Below are 20,868 nucleotides of genomic sequence, written 5' to 3'. Positions count from 1 at the left end.
CAGAGGAGAAGATGACAGGAAAAGGTGGAGATGAAAACGAAAATCGAAAATGATTAAGGGGATGATCCCTGCAGCAGTTCTGTACTGTACCCGAGCAATGCCCATCTCTACTCTTTTACTCACTGACCTCGATCCTTGCCCCTTGCAGCACAACACTCTTACCAGCATAGATCGGTCTGTAACTCCACTTAATGGCCAAATGAAACTCCGCTAGTCCCACCCAATCCATGTTCTGTCACAATGACTACCCCACTGTTGTTTTAAAGGGTGTGGGGAGTGTACATTGCACTACTGTTGCCTATGCGGCAAAGAGAAGCTTACACTGCTGTAAAGCTCGCATTATCATGGCAAGAGTTGCACCTTCAACCAGAGTGACACTTTGAAAGGCATGTTAGCTATAAGTCAATCACTGCTTCAGGGTCAAACTGGACCGTGCAGCACTTCATTACCACAGACCTAGGTTTACGACATTCAAACGATCAATAGAGCCTGCCTAAAACTTTCAGGCCAGAACCATATTTAGTGAAGCCATTTAGGGAGCATCACATTTGTAGACAAATAACTGTTCAGTCAACAGTTAACTGAAGCACTTTAAAATCACCAAATGTAAGTTCAATTATTAATAAACATTTTTTAAGAAACATTACCAACAAACATTCTGCAAAGCTATGAGAGTTGCATTGCTCTTGCAGGATTCCAGTTAATTACAATACGGAATATTTCTTACGAGGGTGGATTTTGAATTAGCAAGTAACAGTCACCTAAAATGGGAGAGGCTGGCACTAAAGAGTTTTCATAAAGTTTGCCTGTCAACATGGTCTCTCTATCAACTAGCTTTGAGGTTGAGATTCGCCAATACTCCTCTCCTAGCAGTTCATAAATTCCTTCTAGTATGCAGTGCACTCCTTGTTGCCTTAAAGAGTTCACATAAACACCATGAAGCTTTTTATCGGCTCACTATCTATTCGTTCTCTATTCCAGAAAAAAAAAAAAAAAAGAAAACAATCGAATTGTGGTGTTAATAGCTAGGTTGCTCTTAAAGATAGTTTAAATAATAATTTGATTATAGACTTTTAAGCAGGAACAAATAAGTTGTCTAAAAACGGAGTAAGAATTTATGTCAGGAAAGATCATTTTTTAAAATAGGTTGTAGAATTCGGAGTCTACACAGAAATATTAGAGTTTGATTTTAAGCAAAGAAAAACCATAACGAATGTGTTTTGTGATCTCTTATTAAAACACTATCAAATGCGCTGCCTGCCTTCCAGACTAAGGGCCTCATTATGATGCTGGTCGGAGCGACATCCGCTGCCTCATAAGCAATGGTCAGACCACTGCGGTTTTGTCTGAAGTGGTCAGAACGACCGGTGAATTATGATGCATACCGCTGGAAGACCGCAGATTCAGACAGCTTTACTCTGACCGCTAACATGGCGGTTGGAGAAAAACAGCAGCCATAGAGCTATACGGGGCTTGCCGACCGCTGTCCGGATTACGATGTGCATTTCCGACGAACCAACTGTGGCGGTCTGACTGGCTGCCTCGACTTGTCAGAAACAAAGGATTTGTTGTGCATACTCACCCCAATCTGCTTCTCCCAGCAAGGTGTGGATTCCCTTCTCCAGGTTCACCCTACACAGCGGCAGCTGAACCACAATGACTACGACCCTGTGGGTGCTGGAATGCAGGTAAATCTGTGGGTGGTATGTATCCCCATTGACTGACTGTGCACAGTTCACCAGACTCCAGCAATGGGGTACACTCCACACGTGTGCACGCCGCACTCCATCTCTCAACCCCTTTATAAACACACACAGTCGGCAAGGAGACTGTCACTCTGACGGAGCCCCCGAGTACGTGTTGCGATTCATGAAGGTACGTTGACGCGTGGATTGGATCACATTACATTGTACGTCTTTTTGGCTCCTGTGAACATCGCCCTGACGGTTCTGTCCATCTATGTTTGTTCACAGGAAGCAGTTACTTAGCGCATTCAGAAGTCCATTACGAACACTTTCCAATCGAACACACGTAAAGTGGGTGAGTGTTGTGTGAGCTCACACACAATAGTTTTTTGTCCTCTTTCCCCTATGATCTTCAGTATCACATTGGTAATGGTATATTCATGTTTGTCTACCATTTTTAGTTCAACCAAGGATCAATTCCCCTTTACGGACGTCTTCATTACGGCCTTTGGGATTTTGTGGGGGACAAAGTCATGTCCATGGCACACCACTCATGGGCGAGCGTGTTCTTCTGATGGAACAAAATGTTCCTTGAATATCCAACTAAAGTGGGCATCAGGCCTTATGCATCTCTATTTCATTTCAGGTTGCCCACCGATCTGCTGGTGGCTCTCCTTAATTCGACTTAGGTTAGTACCCTTTTGCACGAATAGCCAGTTTTTCCACATAGGTGTGGTTTTGGTTTTAACTGTATGGTTACTCTCTAGGTCCCCAACCCTCCCCCGTCCTGAGAAAGACCCGTAGCTGAGGAGTACAACTACCCCCGCCGCGTCAGGGTCGAAACATCAACGAAAACCCCCCCTATCTTGTGGCCTGCACCCTCGTGTCCCCGCCAGCCCCCTACCTTTTGGAAAAAGCCTCAGAGTTGATGACATCACTGTGTTGTGATGAATTAATGACTATGTACCAAATGACGTCAAGGGCAGGCTCCCTCCGTGGCTAAGGATTACTAACCTTGGAATTATCTACCTTTAATTTATTCTTTCTACCCTTTTCTCTTACGTCACCTGCACAAGCTCCGCCCTTTGCACTTCTTTCCAAACACCACTGGCTAGTAACCAAAGATACTCCGCCTGTAATTATTTTATGCAATTAAATAACTAAAAATAAAACTGCCTTTATATCGGCTTGAAATTCATTTGCGGGTACTACTTTATGTTTATGAATGCATTAGGCCTATTTCTCTTTCTTCTCTTGCAGGTCATAACCTCATATGATGATTTTATGTAATGTCTTCATTTATTGATGATTGTAAATATTTGTCTAGGACCATTTGTTTCCTATACCACTCAACCTGGTTTGGTCTGCTTCGGGAAAAACATTTTGCCCAGAGGTTAAAAAAAAAAAAAAAAAAAGCAACCATAAAATCCTAAATAAATCAGTGCGTTTTCTTTTTTGTGCACAGAAGTTATTTCTTCCTGCGAGCAAGGCTAGGCTGCTTTGCGGCAGGCTAACCATACTGAACACATGATGTCGCCTCTCCCCCAAAGTTGTAAATAACAGAGCAGGAGAGAAAGCGGATTTTTGGCCAATGGGGACTCCTTCCTCCAGCACATTCCGTCTCCGCTCCCAGGCTGGAAGGTCACCCAGCTGGGAGCGAGAATCAGCACTCACCAGCTCCTTTCGATTCAGGCGCAGCTTTGTCCTCAGTAGGTTTAGTGCACAGTCCTGCCCTTGCATGCAGTTGCATGCCTGTAACAATTCTTGGTGAGGGGGTAGCATTGGACTGAAATAGCCCCGCAGCTCGCCCTGGAAAACAAAAAGGCAGAGGTTAGACTGCATATGATGGAGAGCAGCCAGGGTTCTAACATAGATAATTTAGGGTTTTTAATTTGCATTACAGTCAAGCTACAATACATAATTTCCAGAAGTTTTAAAGTTTAGATCCAAGAGATTGGCAAATATCCCAACTGATTTGTGATCCCCCTCACATTGAGACACTGGAGATGCAGACAGAGCAGTAGTTGCAGGGACCTAAGGTGACCACCCACCGTATCAGAGGAAGTTTACATTGAACAAGGTTTTGCCCCCGTTTATCTAGTACTTAACTGGTCGGAACCTCAAACTTTATGAAAAAAAAGAATGAGGGTGGGGCTGGCTAAAAGCAAAAATAATTGAGGATGTAAAAAAGCAAAAATAATTGAGGGTGTAAAAAAGCAAAAATAATTGAGGGTGTAAAAAAGCAAAAATGTAAAAAGCACACTAATTACTTCAGTAGTCCCTCCCATTGAAGGGAACTACTGGTCTGTGATGTGTGGATTGTGAAAGAGCAGAACGCTACCACTGACAGTGAAGTTATCCAATGGCTGAAGTGCTTATGCTGTAATGGGAGGAAATTAAATGTAAATGACACAATAACCTACCAACGGTTGATGGTGGCTAGCTGAAAGCCGTTATAACCAAGTATACCATATATCTAGTTAAATCAAAGGTCTTTGCTAGCTCCAGACCTAAACGAATAGCTCTCAGGGAGGACTATCTAACTATGCTCAAAAACAGAAAGCACATCACTAGAAATGTACCACAATCCCATAAAGTTACCAATGCTTGCTCACCGTTGCCTACCTGGAGCAGCAACGTAAACTTTCTTAGAAACAAACAAGGTATGTGAAACAACACAGTGGTTAACGAAAGACGAGAATTAGTACAGTTGGATTGGAACTTAAAGAGAAACGTTTAAGGATATCGTTTTTCTTTAATAATAAAAAATAAAAAAAAAACAACAACAACAAATCCCATGGTTAAAATGACAATACTCCGTAATGGAAGTTCAGCGGAATATATTGACCAACCGATGCCCAATTTGCAAATGCAAATGGTAGGACAGATATTTCAGTCTTGCGTTGGGAAGAATGCCAGTAAGACAAGGATATGCTGCCTCCATTTATGCACTATGGCTTGTGATTTTTCTGCACAATGGCCCCACAGCTCAATATAACTCTGGGGTGCTCCACAGTGAATATTTGCTGTACCAGTAAAGTGTAAGTACACTTTGGTAGACTTAGCACACTCCCAAAGAATAGCCATGTTCATAGTGAAAAATGGGTGTTGCATGTCACAGCCCTGAAAGGATTTAAAGCGTGGGACACCATAGACATTTCAACACTGGGAGGCACCATGTTGAGCACCGCACTGAAGCCCATTCCGGAGCTGCAGGTAGAACACAATTTGTATCGCTCACAGTTCTACTGGATCTGCAGCTCCAACACACCCTTACTCAGCATGTCAGGGGGCTTAACGACATGCCAGACTACAGTCCTGGAGGCTAAAATTCCTACAGGAGACCCGAGTAACCACAGAATATCCCAGGTATACCGCTCACTGGTGATTAATACCCCCCGATTTGTTTGATTACCTGAGGATGGGAGGGAGACCTATGACCCCACCCTGATTAAGATTGGAAGGGAAGCTTATGAACTCCGCCCCATGAAACACCAATTGCTTTGCAGTTACGCCTCCTACAGTTGAAATATTTGCATAGGGTCCACCAGACGCGGTGAGGCTGTGGATGATAGGGTGGTGGGGTTGCTTGACACAACAGGGGGACCTGATCCACACTACCTGGCCCTGCGCAAGCGTGACCCCATCCGGGGAGGGGCTATTGTCAAGCCTAGATCAGATGTTGGGGTGGGCTTTGCCCCAGAATACTAAACTTGTTATTCTCCATGTCTCAAAGGAGATAAATACTGCACTGCACTGTTGTGATTTATCCTAGTGGGGGATAAGAGGGAGGTTGTACAACACAGGCGAATACATTGTATGCCTTTACCACGCATGTTTTTACCACGAACATGTTTTCACAACGCATGCCATTACCATGCATTGTTTTTATATGTAAATCAATGTATTTATGGTGGGAGAACGCCACACACCCCAACTCAACTTAAATGGGTGATAAAATTATGATTGCTAAAAAAAAGAGTGGTAAAGGCATAACGAGGTAAAAACCGCCTTGTAAAGGCTGTTTCCCAAGAGGGACATTGCCAAGGCCTGGAAAGACAGCAACCCTCTGACCTTGGAGCGGCTGGACCTCTGCATGACTCTTGAAATCCCCACCTGCAAAGAGAGGGGCTGTCCTCTCAAACACTATAATAAAATATGGGGATGGGGGTGTCCGTACTGTGGTATCACTCTCCGGAAACCCCAAAACACCTGGCATTCCTTGGATGAAGAAATCCAGTCACACATCACCATAGCCTAAACCTAGGCCAGAGGGGTGTGGGAGCCAAAGGAAGCAGAAGCGCAAGGAGGTGCTGGTCATGTTGGTGGGGAAAGAGGGGTATGTTCATTATTGACACACTGAATTGTCTAGGTCAATGGCTCAGTCAACCGAACAATTGCTATGCTGCAAGTTCAAATGTGTATTTGTCTCTTTAAAATCAATACAAAGAGGTTATTTAAAATAAAATAAAAAAAAGGAGGGAGAAGGATTCTGGAAATGAGGTGAACACCCAACTTTAAGGTTTTCAAGTAGTCTTGGTCACCATTCCATAGCACAGAACGTGTCTTGGTCTGCACCACCGATGATCTAAAGATCATTGTTGAACCTCTCTGCAGGATTCGACATGGTCTTCAACGACATCTGGTCAAAAAGCTTTTTCACTGTGGGATACATGACAAGGCCTTGGCTAATTTCTTATCAGGACTGTTGGACCCAGGACTGCTTATGCCTCCTTAATTTTAAATTAAAAAAAGAATGCTTATCATGATTTCCTCCTGCCAGTCTTCCTTCAACTCAACCTTGTTCAAGATCTAAATTATTCCAGTAGCTTAACTTATGCACACCTTTTATCTTTATCAGCGGACAACATCCAAATTATTAGACTTTATGACAACTCGGTGCGTCTCAAGCAAACTCTAAAACAGTCTAATCGCCATTGCCAACTGGATGGTTACGACTTTGCCTAACTAAATACAAATGAAACTGAGCTTTTGTTAGTAGACGGATGTTCTTAGTTAGGATTGCCATACTGGGAGCCGGCAAATGTGGGTCTTCCACCCACTCCAGGTCAGTCCATCGGAAATCTAAGGTTGTTTATGCATCAACACTCCACTAGCTACAGTCTGCTCTTCATGCTTCTTTATTTGCATTTTAAAAAAAGATTATTCCTCGCCTGCCTAGGTCTTCAGCGCATGCATAATGCATTATTCTTTTCCAACTGGACTACTGCAACTTCTTTTAATAAAAGGTCTATCCTCTGATTTGTTGGCTAGACTGCAGAGTATGCAAAATGTGGTAGTCCTTGTTAACTATGGCATGTTATTAAAAACTTTCCAACAGTGTCTACAACAACAATGCTTTGGCTCTCTATTGCGAAAAGTCATTTTTAAAACCTGTCTGGTTCATTGAGCCTTTCATCAAGTACAATTCAAGTCATCCACTCATTCAAGGACAAATAGAAGGACATCAGTGCGACTACTGATTGATTGTTTCACAAAAACATAAGGACCGCATAGGTGCTTGCAAATTTCCCTGCTGAGCTTCCAAGCAGTGGTATACATTACCAACTGGAATCCACCTTACAGAGAATCATCTTCATTGCCAGAAAAAGTAAACATTGCTTTTTTTTCCCTGTAATAGAGGAAAATCATATGGCAGTGTACAGCGTTTTTCCCCAGCACCAGGAAACCATTGGGATGTTTGGGTGCTATAAACAAATTGGTCATCATTTACAAAATAGGTGTGGTGAAATTAGCCTAAGTTGCCATTTTTTTAATGTAATGTAATTTATATGGCAATTATAAAGCTATGTGTTACCTAGCTCGGTTTTGTAGTGCCATGCCCGACGTTTTCTAGCCACTAGGTTTGCCTGGCAGTAAAGGGATCTGTGATCTGCCATTCAGTTACTAAGGTGCCTGCTCTACCCAAAAAATACCTCTATCTCGTATGAGGCTGCCTACTTTAAGTGAAGCTGCAGTTGGCACCATTTTAGCAGTGCAGACTTCTCATTCCTACATAGTGGCATGTGGTATTATGCTACTTCTCATTTCGCAAGCTGTGTCCCCTCCTTTACATCCTGCCAGGTTCAGACTCACTGTCTCTTCTAAGCTGGTCATGGGCTTTATGCAAAATAAATAATGCAGGCATTGAGCTATCAGTCAAACTACTGAGCATCAGCCGAAAATACAAACATAAAAAGCTATAAGATGTGACCACGAGAAGCGATAGCACAAAAACTCAAAATGGACACAATCACATTATTTCTGGTCTGGCTTTGAAGCCTCTCCAAAGCGGTGGTAACTCTTCTATATTGGTATTATTGGCAGAGCTGGAACAGTTTGAGAAGAAACAAGGAACTTCTATTGCCTCATCTTTCTTCTAAAAGTTTAGAAATGTGTCAATCTGAGCAATTAGCAGTTAAAGGCTACATAGGAGACAAAGATATAGTCTAAAGTCACTGGTCACTCTTATCAGAGCGACATCACCAGAGCATTAGCTCTTAACCATGCACTCAAAACATTCGCTTCACCATGGGGAGGATCTCCCTCACCCACCAAGGGTAATTTATCTGTGTTTAAAAAAAAATGTCAATTTGAGCTGTTTGTAACCTCAGCTATCAAATCTGTGGTAAAGATACCGGTGATTTACAATAAGGGAACTACAATTACGTGGCACTATATTCCACCTAACCAAGCAGCTGGTGATCAGCCAACAAAATTAAACTCTGCCTTTTTCAGTGGAGAAACCAACTTTTATAAGCCAGACAGTATACGCTGGAGGTTCCAACCTAACGAAGCACGTCCTTTATTTCACATTTAAGATGACTTTTCCAGGGTTCATGAGGACCCAGAAGACTTACCTAGTCAGACATGCTTTCGGGGTGTAACTCAGCAGTTAATTTAGACTCCAGTGCCCACCCCCCTCCCCCATTACTGGTACCCTCCAGTCATGAGGCAACATCTCGACGACCTCCCTCCATCCATTCCGTCAATGTACTGTCGAGAAAACACTCCACTGATGTATAAAAAAGAATGAATTAAACTCTCATTTGAGTGTGCATTAATATTTACTTAATGTTTTCTGTATAACTTGCTTACAGGCAGGAGTGCAGCTGCAAAGTCCCGGTAAAAATGGAATACAAAAAAAAAAATACCTCCCCCATCCCTGAATGCTAAGCTTTACATAAAGGGTGCCAAAGAGATGCATCTGACCTGATAGGTCATCAATGATGTGAATTTGGTTAGCTTAAAAAAAAAAAAAAAACAGGAATCGTATAAGGCTGTATGGTTTCTAAACATTAAGGGCCATATGTATGAACACATTTTCCCATAGACACAGAATGGGTAAAACCCTTTGAATCATCTGGCTCCAAATTCCTTAATTTGTGGTTTGCTGCACGGCAACTCGAATAGACTGTCAAACATTATTGATTGGGAGTGACAAACAGACAAACATGAGTGAGGTATACCATGCATGCTGTACACATCTTTATTATGCAAAGCACATGCACCAGAACTAGCAACGTTTGTACTACGGCTTTGACTGGAAAACAGATTCGCTTCCACTAAAGTAAAGAGTAGGAGAGGGCTGTGACCAAGGGGCACTGTGATTTGCCTTTGTCAGGCAACCCCTCAGCAGATTAGGAACTTGGCCTTTATTTTAGTGTTTTGTGAAGGGAAACTTGTGCATCTGGGGCAGTTTGAATGGCACTGTAAATACATTAATAAAAGGCGTGATTTACCACTATCACTTGTGTGGTCTTTAAAGGGGATTCTTCGTCAGCCAGGCATCCCCTCCTCCTAAAAGGTTGAGTGGAGTCATACAATGCAGCTGGCCTCACTGGAGCCGTTCACATTATGTGAGCTCCACCAATCATTTCATTTCGTGAACCTGGTTCTCGTGCAGTGTGTTGGGAGGAAGCAGGTCAATCCCATTATGATCCTTTAATGGATTGAGTCTAGATCTTCCTCGTTGGCCGGCGAAACAGAACTTACAATACATTATCTTGCCCAAGACCCAGTATGCCGAAGGGATTCTGCCAAGCCCCCTAGAAGGCATCAAAGTACCACTCAGTTCTTATCGCAACTGTGCTGGCATTATGCCCATCATACAAATCACAAGCTCCAGCTGGCAGAGAACTCTGCAATGCTGATAGCCCTCTGCCATGGGGACAAAAGTACAACTCAGAAGCACACAGATAGCAGCGGGGGAGAAACCAATCAGAAATGCTGCCTCCACCCAAGGACACAGGCTCGCTGGGCCACAGCGCCCACTTTGTATTTTTGATACACAAATCGCATGGGAGGCGGCTGTTGGGCACAGGAGAGCCGCTGTTACCAGTGTAAGAAGTCCTATGATGTTCAAATGTAGGTGCAGGTAGTTTCAGCCCTGTCCATTCCAAAGGCAAAACTACAAGTACCAGATGTGTTTATTTTTGCAGTAGTTAGTTGAAAAAGCTATTTCCATCAAAGTGCAGCTACCAATGGGCACTAATTGGAATTAGAATATGTACGTTTTTTTTTTATCTTTTCATGAATAAAGTATTGATAAAATAGTTGCCAATGTAGAGGGGGGGGTCAGCAGGTTTATGCGATTCTGTGACTGCAAACTTTACAGCATAATTATGGATTTACCCCCTTTGTCTTATAATTTACTACAACATTTGCAGATTTCACACAATATTGTTCCTAGCTACAATAAAGGAAAATAATACTGTCAAAGGGGGATGCTAAGCTGTCATATGTGCATTACACTGTACACAGTTACAGGTATGTGCAGGACAGGAATATGTTTCTGCTGCAGATAATATTGTGCGGATGGTGGGGTGAACTGAGTACATGTGGGATAGCGAGAGGTTGCCAAGATGCAATGCCAATTCTTATATACAAGTACTGCCTGTATGTAGGGAGCTAGGTGGTGCGCGAGCGGAATGGCCATCCTGGAGTGAGGCTCCCCCAGCCTGGTGCAGTTATCCTTCAAGAAATCCTGCCCAGATGGCAATATGTTTTATTCTAGGTTTCATTTTATGTAATCTTCAACTATATTCTATGTGGTGTAACTTTAACTAGATACCTGCTTACAGCTGCCACACAGCTGTCACTGTATTTATGATGTCACTGCATCTAGTCTATTGTAGAATGTTATGATTCAATGCTGTGAGCCAACGGACTTGGGGACTGATGTGACCTGCAGATGATGAGCTGTGTAGTGTTTCTACAATTAAACTCAAATTAATAATTAATCTAGTTTCCTGAGATTACTACAAAATTTGGCAACTAGGATGGGATAACGTGATAAGAAATCAGCCCTTGTGTTCCTACCACCAGCAATGTGTTAGATTTCAAATTGATACTGGAGCAGCTTACTGACTATCCTAGTAATTCTAGGCGTACAACATTTACTTGGACCAGAGGACAAAATCAAAACAAGTGGCTTGTGGTCTGTCACTAAATTAAAGTGTCTTCCCCAAACACAAGGACGATGCTTATCAATAGCCCAGAGACAGACTAATAATTATTTTTCAATTACAGAATATTGAGTTTCAGCACTTCTAAGAACCCTAGAAGCAAATGCAACTGTGTACTCTTGATTACCAGACCTTTGTGTGAGAATTGCTCCTAAACCAATTTTGCTGGCGTCAACAGTTATGAAGCATGGTAACTCTGGATCAAATGGTGTAAGTGCGTCACTTTTCTTAAGAGCATCTTTCACTTCCACAAAAGCACGATCACATTCTAGTGACCATGAAAATTTGGTAGAAGTCTTAAGCAAATTACTAATGGATCTAACCATGGATGCATAGCTGGGCACAAACCTTGAATTGTATTCTAACAACCCCAAAAGTGATTTGACTCCGGTCTTGTCCTTAGGTACAGGTGCATTCAAGATTGCATCAATCAGGCCCTGCCTTGGCTTGATATCTTCTTGAGATAACAGGTGACCAAGAAACTCTATCTCATTACATGCGAACTTGCGCTTCTCAGTCTTTAGTACAACCCCACTTTTCTGGAATAACTCCAAAACTTTCTTGATAATGTGTCACAAATATAGATTTGCGGTGCCCGAGTCGTTGGGAACTAACGGCGCGTGCTTGACATATGTCTGGGGCTTCTTCGTGCTGAAGTTGGTGGTTGTTGTCTCCGCAAGGTCCCGCTCTTCCTGGAGCTGTAGCCGGGTGCGGAATGCTACGCAAGGACTGTGTCCCCACGTGGTTGCTGGGCCTGACTGCTGAAAGCGTCTTGAGGAGTGGTGCGGTGAGTGCAACTCTATTGCTTTGGCGCGGACGGTCAGAATCAGGTGGCTGCTGCATGGAAGGCGGCTGAGGGTGGCGGTCACCTGAATACCGTGCGGCTGCCCTCAATTGATTCCCCGGAGTGTAGCGCCATCTTAAAGTAGGCCGCCGGGTGGCAGATCGGCCATAAGCGGCGGCGCGCATAGTTATTATCCTGTGGAGCTTGCCGCAAATAACACACTGCGGATATTGTTGCTGGAGGAGAGACTGTCGTAAATATACTTTTGACAAGGATTGGGCCCTCCTGAATCCCTTGTGCGCACTCTAGTAGCACGTTGCACAACTTGCTATACCTAGACCATGGTGACGGGCATATTGTGACAGGCGCTGCAAAAAAAATGAGCTCAGTGGTTTTTCCCTAGAAGTGGCGCAAGGGTGATTTGATCATCTGTACATGAGCTTGCTAATTGACAGGGGGCACTTAGTCGCGCAACAGCTGCTATTGCACTTCTAGAAAGTGGGAGAGACCTGCATCACCATCAGGGTCCCTTAAAGCTGTTCATCCACCGGTTATACTGGTGCACACCCCCTCCTACTGTCTCCTAGCTTACTGAGCACAGGCATACTGGGACCTGGAAAGTGATAATATCCTACAGAAGCCATCGCAGTGGGGGAGGGTGGGGGAGATAATTTGTTTATTCATCAGTATCTGGCGACCCTGTGCCTCACATCAAGTGTCAAGTACCAAACGCAAGACCGTTGCGTGCTGATAATGGGGAAGCCTGATGCTAGACAGCCACGGCTCACCTTCGATGCCAAAAAAAGTACCCGCCTGCAGCAGACTGAGGTAGAGGGAAGCACTGAAATGTTAGTGCAAGAGACACTCCTTCCCAAGGCGAAGATGTGAAAGCAATCCTACTAGAGGCCAGGCAAGGCCTCGCAGCAACTGCTGACAAAATGGATGCCATGTCCACATGCATGGACGCTATTGTTCATAAAATAGACGGCCACGAAGAGCGCATTAAGGAAACAGAACGCCGTATCTCTGATGCTGAAGAGGCTACTTCTCATATTCAAGATTCTGTGTCGCAAATGGACAAACTACTGAAAATAACCGCTGCAAAAGAACGAAGATATTGAAGCCAGAAGCAGACAGAACAATATTCAAGTCCTAGGCATTCCATTTGCATGCAGTCCTACAGGGGAAGAGGGTGGCTTAATCGATGCCTGGCGCCATCTTCGTCCTGTTACAAGGGAGGGTACACACTTTACAACACAGGCCGCATCCTGGACTCGGTTGGATTATTGCCTGCTCTCCTGTGGAATGGGGCCATCTCTACAAGACGTCACACATTTAGCTAGGACCTTTTCTGATCACTCCCCCGTGAAACTTACGCTTACACCTCCGGGTTATGATGTACCGCGTCATAGTTGGAGGCTGCAACCTTCAGCATTATTAGATGCGGTCTTTCATAGCAAACTGGGTGAGGAAATCCAAGATTTTTCTTCTGAGAATGAGGGGCTCTGTAGACAGTGTGGAAACTCTATGGGAGGCCTTTATGGTCATGATCAGAGGGTTTTGCATCTCCAAAAGCTTTGTGGTGCTTTGAGATACACAGGGCACTTTACGGAAATTGGAAAAGGACCTTAAGACGCTAGAGACACAGCTTACTGCAGGGGGAGATGGATAAACGCAACATGAATTTCGGGAGAAACTGTCAGAATATACTGCCACTGCAGCGCGCGAGACAAAATTCAGGATGTACTGGGTAGCTCGTAGGCCTGAAGCAGATCTCAATCAGACGGCAATGAAACAATGAGAATGCTGCTCCCGGTCCCACTGGAGTACCCCACGAGCTGCAGGTCACCATCAAAGACCACTAGAGCAGAGCTCGCTGAGGGGCTGCTCAGGCTCACACTGGAGGTCACTGGGTTCGGTCCTACAGCTAAAGAAATACACTTGAGTGCACGAACTGCAGCTTCATTCTCAGATGTAACTGAAGCTTTATGCGTGATTAGAACTTAACAACATGTCGATTTACTGGCATAAAAAGCTGACAACACCCTCGCCTTCCACAATCTTCCTCCATTATACACCTCAGTGCCTAGAACCTCCCCGGATGGTGTAGGTTTCATGTAAACGATACTGGAATTCAAAGCAAAGGTGGTCATAAAACGGATTAAATGATAAAAAATAAGCAATGCGGTATTGTAATAAAGCAAAGGGCGGTCATTTTAGTGAGAAGCAGGCTCCCTCCTGTAGTGTCTGTGGTCAGAAATCCTTCTCTCAGCCTCCCCCTCTTCCCCGGGAGCCAGGGAGCCCACCCAGGCGGAGACATGCAGCTTCGCACGTCCTCTCGTCAGCCCCTCATCCCCAGGCCTGGCACGTAGGCAGTGGGCACAGAGGATGGCACCTGGCAAAGCAGTACACGGTAGTGGCCGCCAGGGGGCAGCACAGGGCAGCTGCAGATATCACGGGGAGGTGCCCGGCTACATTTGTAAACATTCTGGCAAGAATATGTTAACTTGTGTAGCAAGAAAGTAGAAAGGTTTAAAAAAGCAACACATTTTGTACGTTGCCTACTAATAAATAGCAGCGGTTGTATTGACAGGGTTATCGTCGCGTTTCCTTTGTGCTCATCATAATGCGGTCACTCAAACCTGCACCAACCCAATAAGGTTACCATGAGCAGGGGACCGCGCACCCCATTAGCAAGATGCCACGTGCCATCAAAAGATGCCGACGGAAGTACATGCATCTACCTACTCCCAGGACTAAACAGTCAGTCAATCTGTCGTGTCACTTGAGCAAGACTATTCTGAACTCTAGTTCCTTGATGACAGAGTGACTACCCTGGATGGCACTGGTATGTCAAGCTGTCTGTAGCAACCTCAATGAAGCATCACAGGGCTGTGAAATTGTAGAATATATCTACTTCTCCAAGTGACATGATGCTTCAGAAATTACATAAAAACAACTAGTCACAAGTGGTGTATTGCAATGCAGTGGCAAATTATGGCAGCATTTATCTTATATCAAAGCTCTTATGACCTCGCTGATTACGCCACGGTTCAGAATGCGTCAGGCTCTAGATTCTAGCAATTTCTTATTACACCAGACTGCGAACAAAAAAGGCACCTTCAAGTTCAATATTGACATATTCATCAGCCATGAGCAGGCGAAGGCTCAGTTTGTGAATGGGCTCCGCTTAGGGTGGCATTCTGATCTGAATACGCCAACGCTTTCATTATACCGGGGGTCTTACAACAGAGTCCTGAATAAAGAATGTATCCAATTGTACCATTGCTATAGCCCCAGATTGACATTCTCCACTTGACTACAGTGCATTCCTTGGGTAAATATTTCATCTCATTGCAGTTCTCTTGCTTGTCAAGGGCTGGCTATTTACATTTTACAATTAGTTAAACTGTACAAAATCTTTACAGAGTCGAAATCCTATGACCTATTATGCAGGAACGTTTGGCTTACATGTGCAGAAGTTGGTTTTACACTCTAAAAGGCGTTACTTGCATGAATACTTTTGTGAACAAATCTACGCGTATGCTGGTAGTCATCCAGAAGTGGTTGTTTAACGGCAGGAAAGAGTTTGTGCCCACCAACAAACTTGCATCTTTAAGAGTATTCACCAACTCCTCTCCAACCCATTCCCACACTGGAAAGAGTCAGAAAGATACTCCTGACAAGTGCAAGAATAAACAATGTTTTCCAGGGTTCAAAATGGACTACACGGCCATAAAAATAGGAGTGGTTGGAGGGAAAAGAGTTTCTCCAGGGGGAAAATATTTTGCACTCCAAGCAAAAAGAAATAAGATTTAACAAATGAACTTTCTTGGTCAAGGATTAACATGAAAAAAAATATATGCATAGAATTGCCATTTCGCAAATAGAATTCAGAAACTGTTGCTAGGAATAAGACTAAAAACCAGCAATTACCACAGATTTCCAGGCCTACTTGTGCAGAATCACTTGACTTACGGAAAGTCAGACATCTGCACAGGTCTTAGCATGCAATTTTGTGGCTTTGAAATGGAGCCCTCAGTGTTTCCCCCTAATGGATTTACGCTGCTTTTCCATTACTTTTCCTTTAAATAGTGCCATACACCTAACAAGTTTTATTAAAAATGACAGAGAAATTATAAAGTTGTCCTTAAAAATGTTATGATAAATTAGCAACACTGTCTGTATCCTTTGTCTGTCTTTTCAAGGTGTATTAGTTGGTACATTTTATTGTTGAAGCAAACAAATTGCACTGTAGTTTAGCAACAAAACATCCAGTCTCTGTCCTTGCAAATATTCTTTTGGTACATTGTTTACTTTCAATATTCAGTCACAATGTGTGCTTCCGTTTTTCTGCATATATTATTGTATAAAAGGAGCAGTCTGAGTATTTTGAAAAGGTCATAAATTGTTTAATTTTGCGAACGTGCATACATTTGAACCACTGACAGTAACAGCTCACTCTGCTCCCTTAGGAAGCTCTTAACAATGGGAGCAACAGTAAACTCACAACTGGACTATGCCAACATTTGCAACAATGGAAATGAACAGCATGAGCCAGCTAGGGAAAACCACGCAGAGTATTTATCAAAAGATGTTTCCACCAAAGAGCTCATAACAGAATTCTGTTATGCCAGTTTTGCCGGGAAAGGCAAAGACTGTGCCTAGTCTCGCTGAAGAAATATTAAAAAAAGTTATGCTCATTCCCTACTTGCCAAAGTATTAGCCAAAAGCCTTAGGCTAAAAGGAAGCAATGTTAATTTATTTACGATCTAAAATCAATACTTAAGCAAATGAACACCGACCAAAAACACTGTTAATGCACAACCTCCCTATTAAATCCACCGTGGAGTGAATTCCTCAAATAAATGCCACAAAGTAGACAACAAGGCTGAAAATAAATGGTCCCTGGTGAGTGCTGCTTTCTAAGGGAAGGGCATTAGGCAATAAAGACATTCTGTTGGATCAAATACCCCTGCCCTAACTTACAGAAGGGTCGTGTGCCCACTGGCAAGAACTAAGGCCATGAGGGAAGAACGCGTCATAAGAGATCCTCTGCCTCATGTTAAAAAGAGTCGTTATCTGTCCTTAGTGAAGGGTAACCCTTCACAACTATCTACCAGTCATGCACCTGTTGTACAACACTCAAGGGTAGAATGTTAGCTCCTCCCAGGGTCACCTCAGGCCACGTTAGTGCGCTATCCAAGACTACAATCTCACACAACTGTTTAGAGGCCACTCACATTAGAAAACGGAGGACCAAGGAAGTGATTCCACTGCCTCATTGCGCAAGAACTTGCCTGCAATAATTTAAATACAATTTTCCATAACTACCATGAACACTCTGCTGCTGCCCGTCCTTCTGGGAAGTGGAAGCTTAACTTTATTAAAACTCATGTGGGAATGAGGGCTGAAAGAAGGGAGGGGAAAATGCTTGCAATTCTTCAGTATTCAATAGAAGGTATCAGAATACAGGGACACACCAGAGCTCACATTTCATAGCCAAAGAAGTGTCCTCTTTGTACATCCAAACTTAACTATCAAGAAAGTAACTGGGTATGAATCAAATACAGAAGAAAGGAGTTATATTCAGCATGTCCCGAGAAGAGAAAACAGCATGCCAAAAGAACCAACCTCAGCAAGTGATTAACCCCCTTACTACATAAAGGGACAAGTGGTCACCTGCCAACAGAAAAGCACATACCAGTGCTGCACCTTCTAACCTACTTTATAACACACCTTCATGGTTTACTCGATTATACTTCAGTATAAATAAATATTCTCTCCATTACAAATCAAACTCCTTCCGGGTAGACATTCATGCAATATCTAACTTTTCTAGCACATCTAAGCCTTTCAGTCATAAACCTCAATTTCCCTTTCTATGTGACCTCCTTTTGTAATCTCACAATATCTAACCTTCCCCACCCATTTACTTATCCTTTTGTTCCCACTTACGTGAACTCACTTGAAGGAGCACACCCAACTCATTTCAACTTAATCGGTCACTGGAAGCTGGAGGAAATGCCTCAAACAGTTTCCTAAAACCACAACGCTAAACGAAATACACTCCAAATCTACAACAATAACCATTAGCCACCGACTTTATCATTAACTATGAGTTTATAGAGTAGCATAATAGCCGCCATAAAGCGCTTCAGCACCTTGTCGGGGTGGAAAGCGCTATATAAATACAATTACAATACAACTCAAGATCCCTAGTCACTAAGATAATAGAGCAGCTGCAACTTTTGAAAGCATTGGTTGCCCTCATCCCCAAGATATGTCTGCAGCATGCACCATCTTTACAAAACAATAGAATAATAACTGCAATGCTTCTACATGCATTAAAACATCCACAACACTTAATTCAACAACCGTGAGACCAAGACACCGGCTCCCCTCCTCAAACACAAAGATATCACAAGTCTCCGATTGTGCCTTATCAGTATTGCTAAAACATGTTAACAACTGTCCCATCCGGTATGTTCTGAGAACACGAGGCTTATATGTAATTAGGGCATGGGCACATACAACCTTAGCTATCCTGTGGTTGAACATGGTGTATTCACCGTGGATGAGAATCTGTGGGTACCTCACACTGATAGAGCAGCACCACTTTTAAGGACACAGGATCACAGCAGAACCCACCTCTGCGTCCCCCAGAACAGAGCAGCTGTTGGCAACAAGAATATATAAATAACCCATCATTCCAAGGACACGGCAGCTGCACACCTTCCTACTTAAACCGAACAGGGAACGAGAGCATCCTATACGCACCCCAGCAAACATCAGCAGCACCCCTATTGCCCCATGTGGGAATAGACAAGAGGACATAAGGCGCACATTAGGCCAGAAGCATCTCACTCGCCTAACAGAAAGAACAATGTTAATTGGCAATCAGTATCACCCACCGCGACTGCCTGCAAAAAGAAAACAAAAACACACTTTCAGTGCAACTTCTTCACAGCTGCCAAATTTCCTAGGTCCATGCGTGAATAGTTTGTCCAGTCCTATTTTTCCCCCTTAGAATTCTTGCATTTGTAGTCTTATGTAACCCAGCAAGAAACCAGGGATACCAGTCCCAGAATTCCAAGAAAAAAAATGGGATTGACATAACTAGTCAGGCATGGACCTGGGAACCTTGGCAGCTGAACGACTACCGCCGAGCAACAACGCCCAGCAGTGGCACTCAGCCAGGAACAGGGGAGCAGCTGGCAGTGGCCCCACAGACCCAGCAACCTGTGGGGCGCCTCGGGCAGTGGCCCCACAGACCCAGCAACCTGTGGGGCGCCTTGGGCAGTGGCCCTACAGAACAAGCAACCTGTGGGGCACCTCGAGCAGTGGCCCCCAGACCCAGCAACCTGTGGGGCGCCTTGGGCAGTGGCCCCACAGGCCCAGCAACCTGTGGGGCGCCTCAGGCAGAGGCCCCACAGTCCCAGCAACCTGTGGGGCGCCTCGGGCAGTGGCCCCACAGGCCCAGCAACCTGTGGGGCGCCTTGGGCAGTGGCCCCACAGGCCCAGCAACCTGTGGGGCGCCTCGGGCAGTGGCCCCACAGGCCCAGCAACCTGTGGGACGCCTCAGGCAGTGGCCCCACAGACCAGCAACCTGTGGGACGCCTCAGGCAGTGGCCCCACAGACCAGCAACCTGTGGGGCGCCTCAGGCAGTGGCCCCACAGACCAGCAACCTGTGGGGCGCCTCAGGCAGTGGCCCCACAGACCCAGCAACCTGTGGGGCGCCTCGGACAGTGGCCCCCCAGACCCAGCAACCTGTGGGGAGCCTCGGGCAGTGGCCCCACAGACCCAGCAACCTGTGGGGCGCCTCGGGCAGTGGCCCTCCACAGACCCAGCAACCTGTGGGACGCCTCATAGCCCACAACTGACCCCACCCTGCTTCAAGAACAAAGCAGCCGCACCCCCACTGTGCCGCCCCTCTTCCCTCCGACAACAGTGAACATCCTCCACTGCCCTCAACGAAGACGAGGCAAAGGTGGGCTCCACCCTCTCCCAGGAGGGGCCACAAGCACACGGGCGCCTACCTACGGCTCTGCGCGCAGGAACCAGGCTCCACATGGCTTCAGCCGTTTCCGCTGCGAGTAAGACGCTCCGTTATAGCGCTGCGAAGCGCCACTTGGAAGGACCTGGATTTCAATGTCAGGGGAAGGGGGCGGCGCGCGCTGGCTCCCGGCCAATCAGAGAGCCCAGCCAACACGTGTCGCGCGTCAGGTCCGACCAATCCACGGCTGGGCTACTCCGGCGCCATCTTGGAATGGGCATCTCCGCTTCAATGGTCAGCGGCTGCGGCACAGATCTGTGCACTTAAAAACATATATATACATTGAACAGTTTCTTCGCCTTCATGCTTGAACCAGCTTTTCATCGTAGTCTCATTATTTTTATCTTTCAGCTTTTGTTGAACATTTTTGAGAAACGATTTACTTATAATGAATGAAAAACCGTTGGCATGTTTGAGGCTGCATTGATGTTTGTGGAGGGTGTTAGTTGCAGTGGGCGGTTTATATGCAAATACCACGCTCTTATAATTGTTTTCCCTCTTCTGTGGCTTTACTCTCGCATTTCTCCTGGCCTTGCTAGACTCATCAGTACATATTTGTGATTTGCACATGTGTATGTTAACATTTATTAAGCGTGCATGTATCAACATTTATTCCTCTGAAAGGGACAAAAAAGTCATTATGTTATGCTGGATTTATAAAGCAGTCATGCACTCTCCTGAATCTGGTTCCTAGGATGCAACTGAAAGAGTTGTCGGGAATAAGCTGTTTTAAGAGAGTTTTCATGAAGGTGATGTGAGGGTTGTCACATGTCACAGACCCAGTTGCGAAGTTTTCAGTTTGCTATGTGTGACATTCCCATAGTTCCCTGTACATGCAAGTGTATCTCTCCCTCATTATTATGAGAATCGACAAT

The 20,868-nt window shown here is 44.7% G+C and overlaps 1 protein-coding gene across 1 annotated transcript in view; it reads right to left on the bottom strand.

The window, feature by feature from the left end:
* FAM162A (family with sequence similarity 162 member A) overlaps positions 1-20,113 on the bottom strand; it is a 48,742-nt gene extending 28,629 nt beyond the window's left edge. The window contains exons 1-2 of the mRNA XM_078656633.1: positions 19,977-20,113; positions 3,360-3,494 (exon numbers count right to left, since the gene is read on the bottom strand). Of these exons, the coding sequence (XP_078512759.1) occupies positions 3,360-3,494; positions 19,977-20,010 (169 nt within the window). The 5' untranslated portion in view covers positions 20,011-20,113. The remainder of the gene's footprint in view (positions 1-3,359; positions 3,495-19,976) is intronic.
* Between the last annotated feature and the right edge of the window lie 755 nt (positions 20,114-20,868).

The sequence above is a fragment of the Lissotriton helveticus genome, chromosome 8, assembly GCF_964261635.1.
Source record: "Lissotriton helveticus chromosome 8, aLisHel1.1, whole genome shotgun sequence".
In the NCBI taxonomy this organism is placed as follows: Eukaryota; Metazoa; Chordata; class Amphibia; order Caudata; family Salamandridae; genus Lissotriton; species Lissotriton helveticus.
The sequence above is the reverse complement of the archived record's forward strand: the minus strand, read 5'-3'. Positions and strand labels throughout refer to the sequence as shown.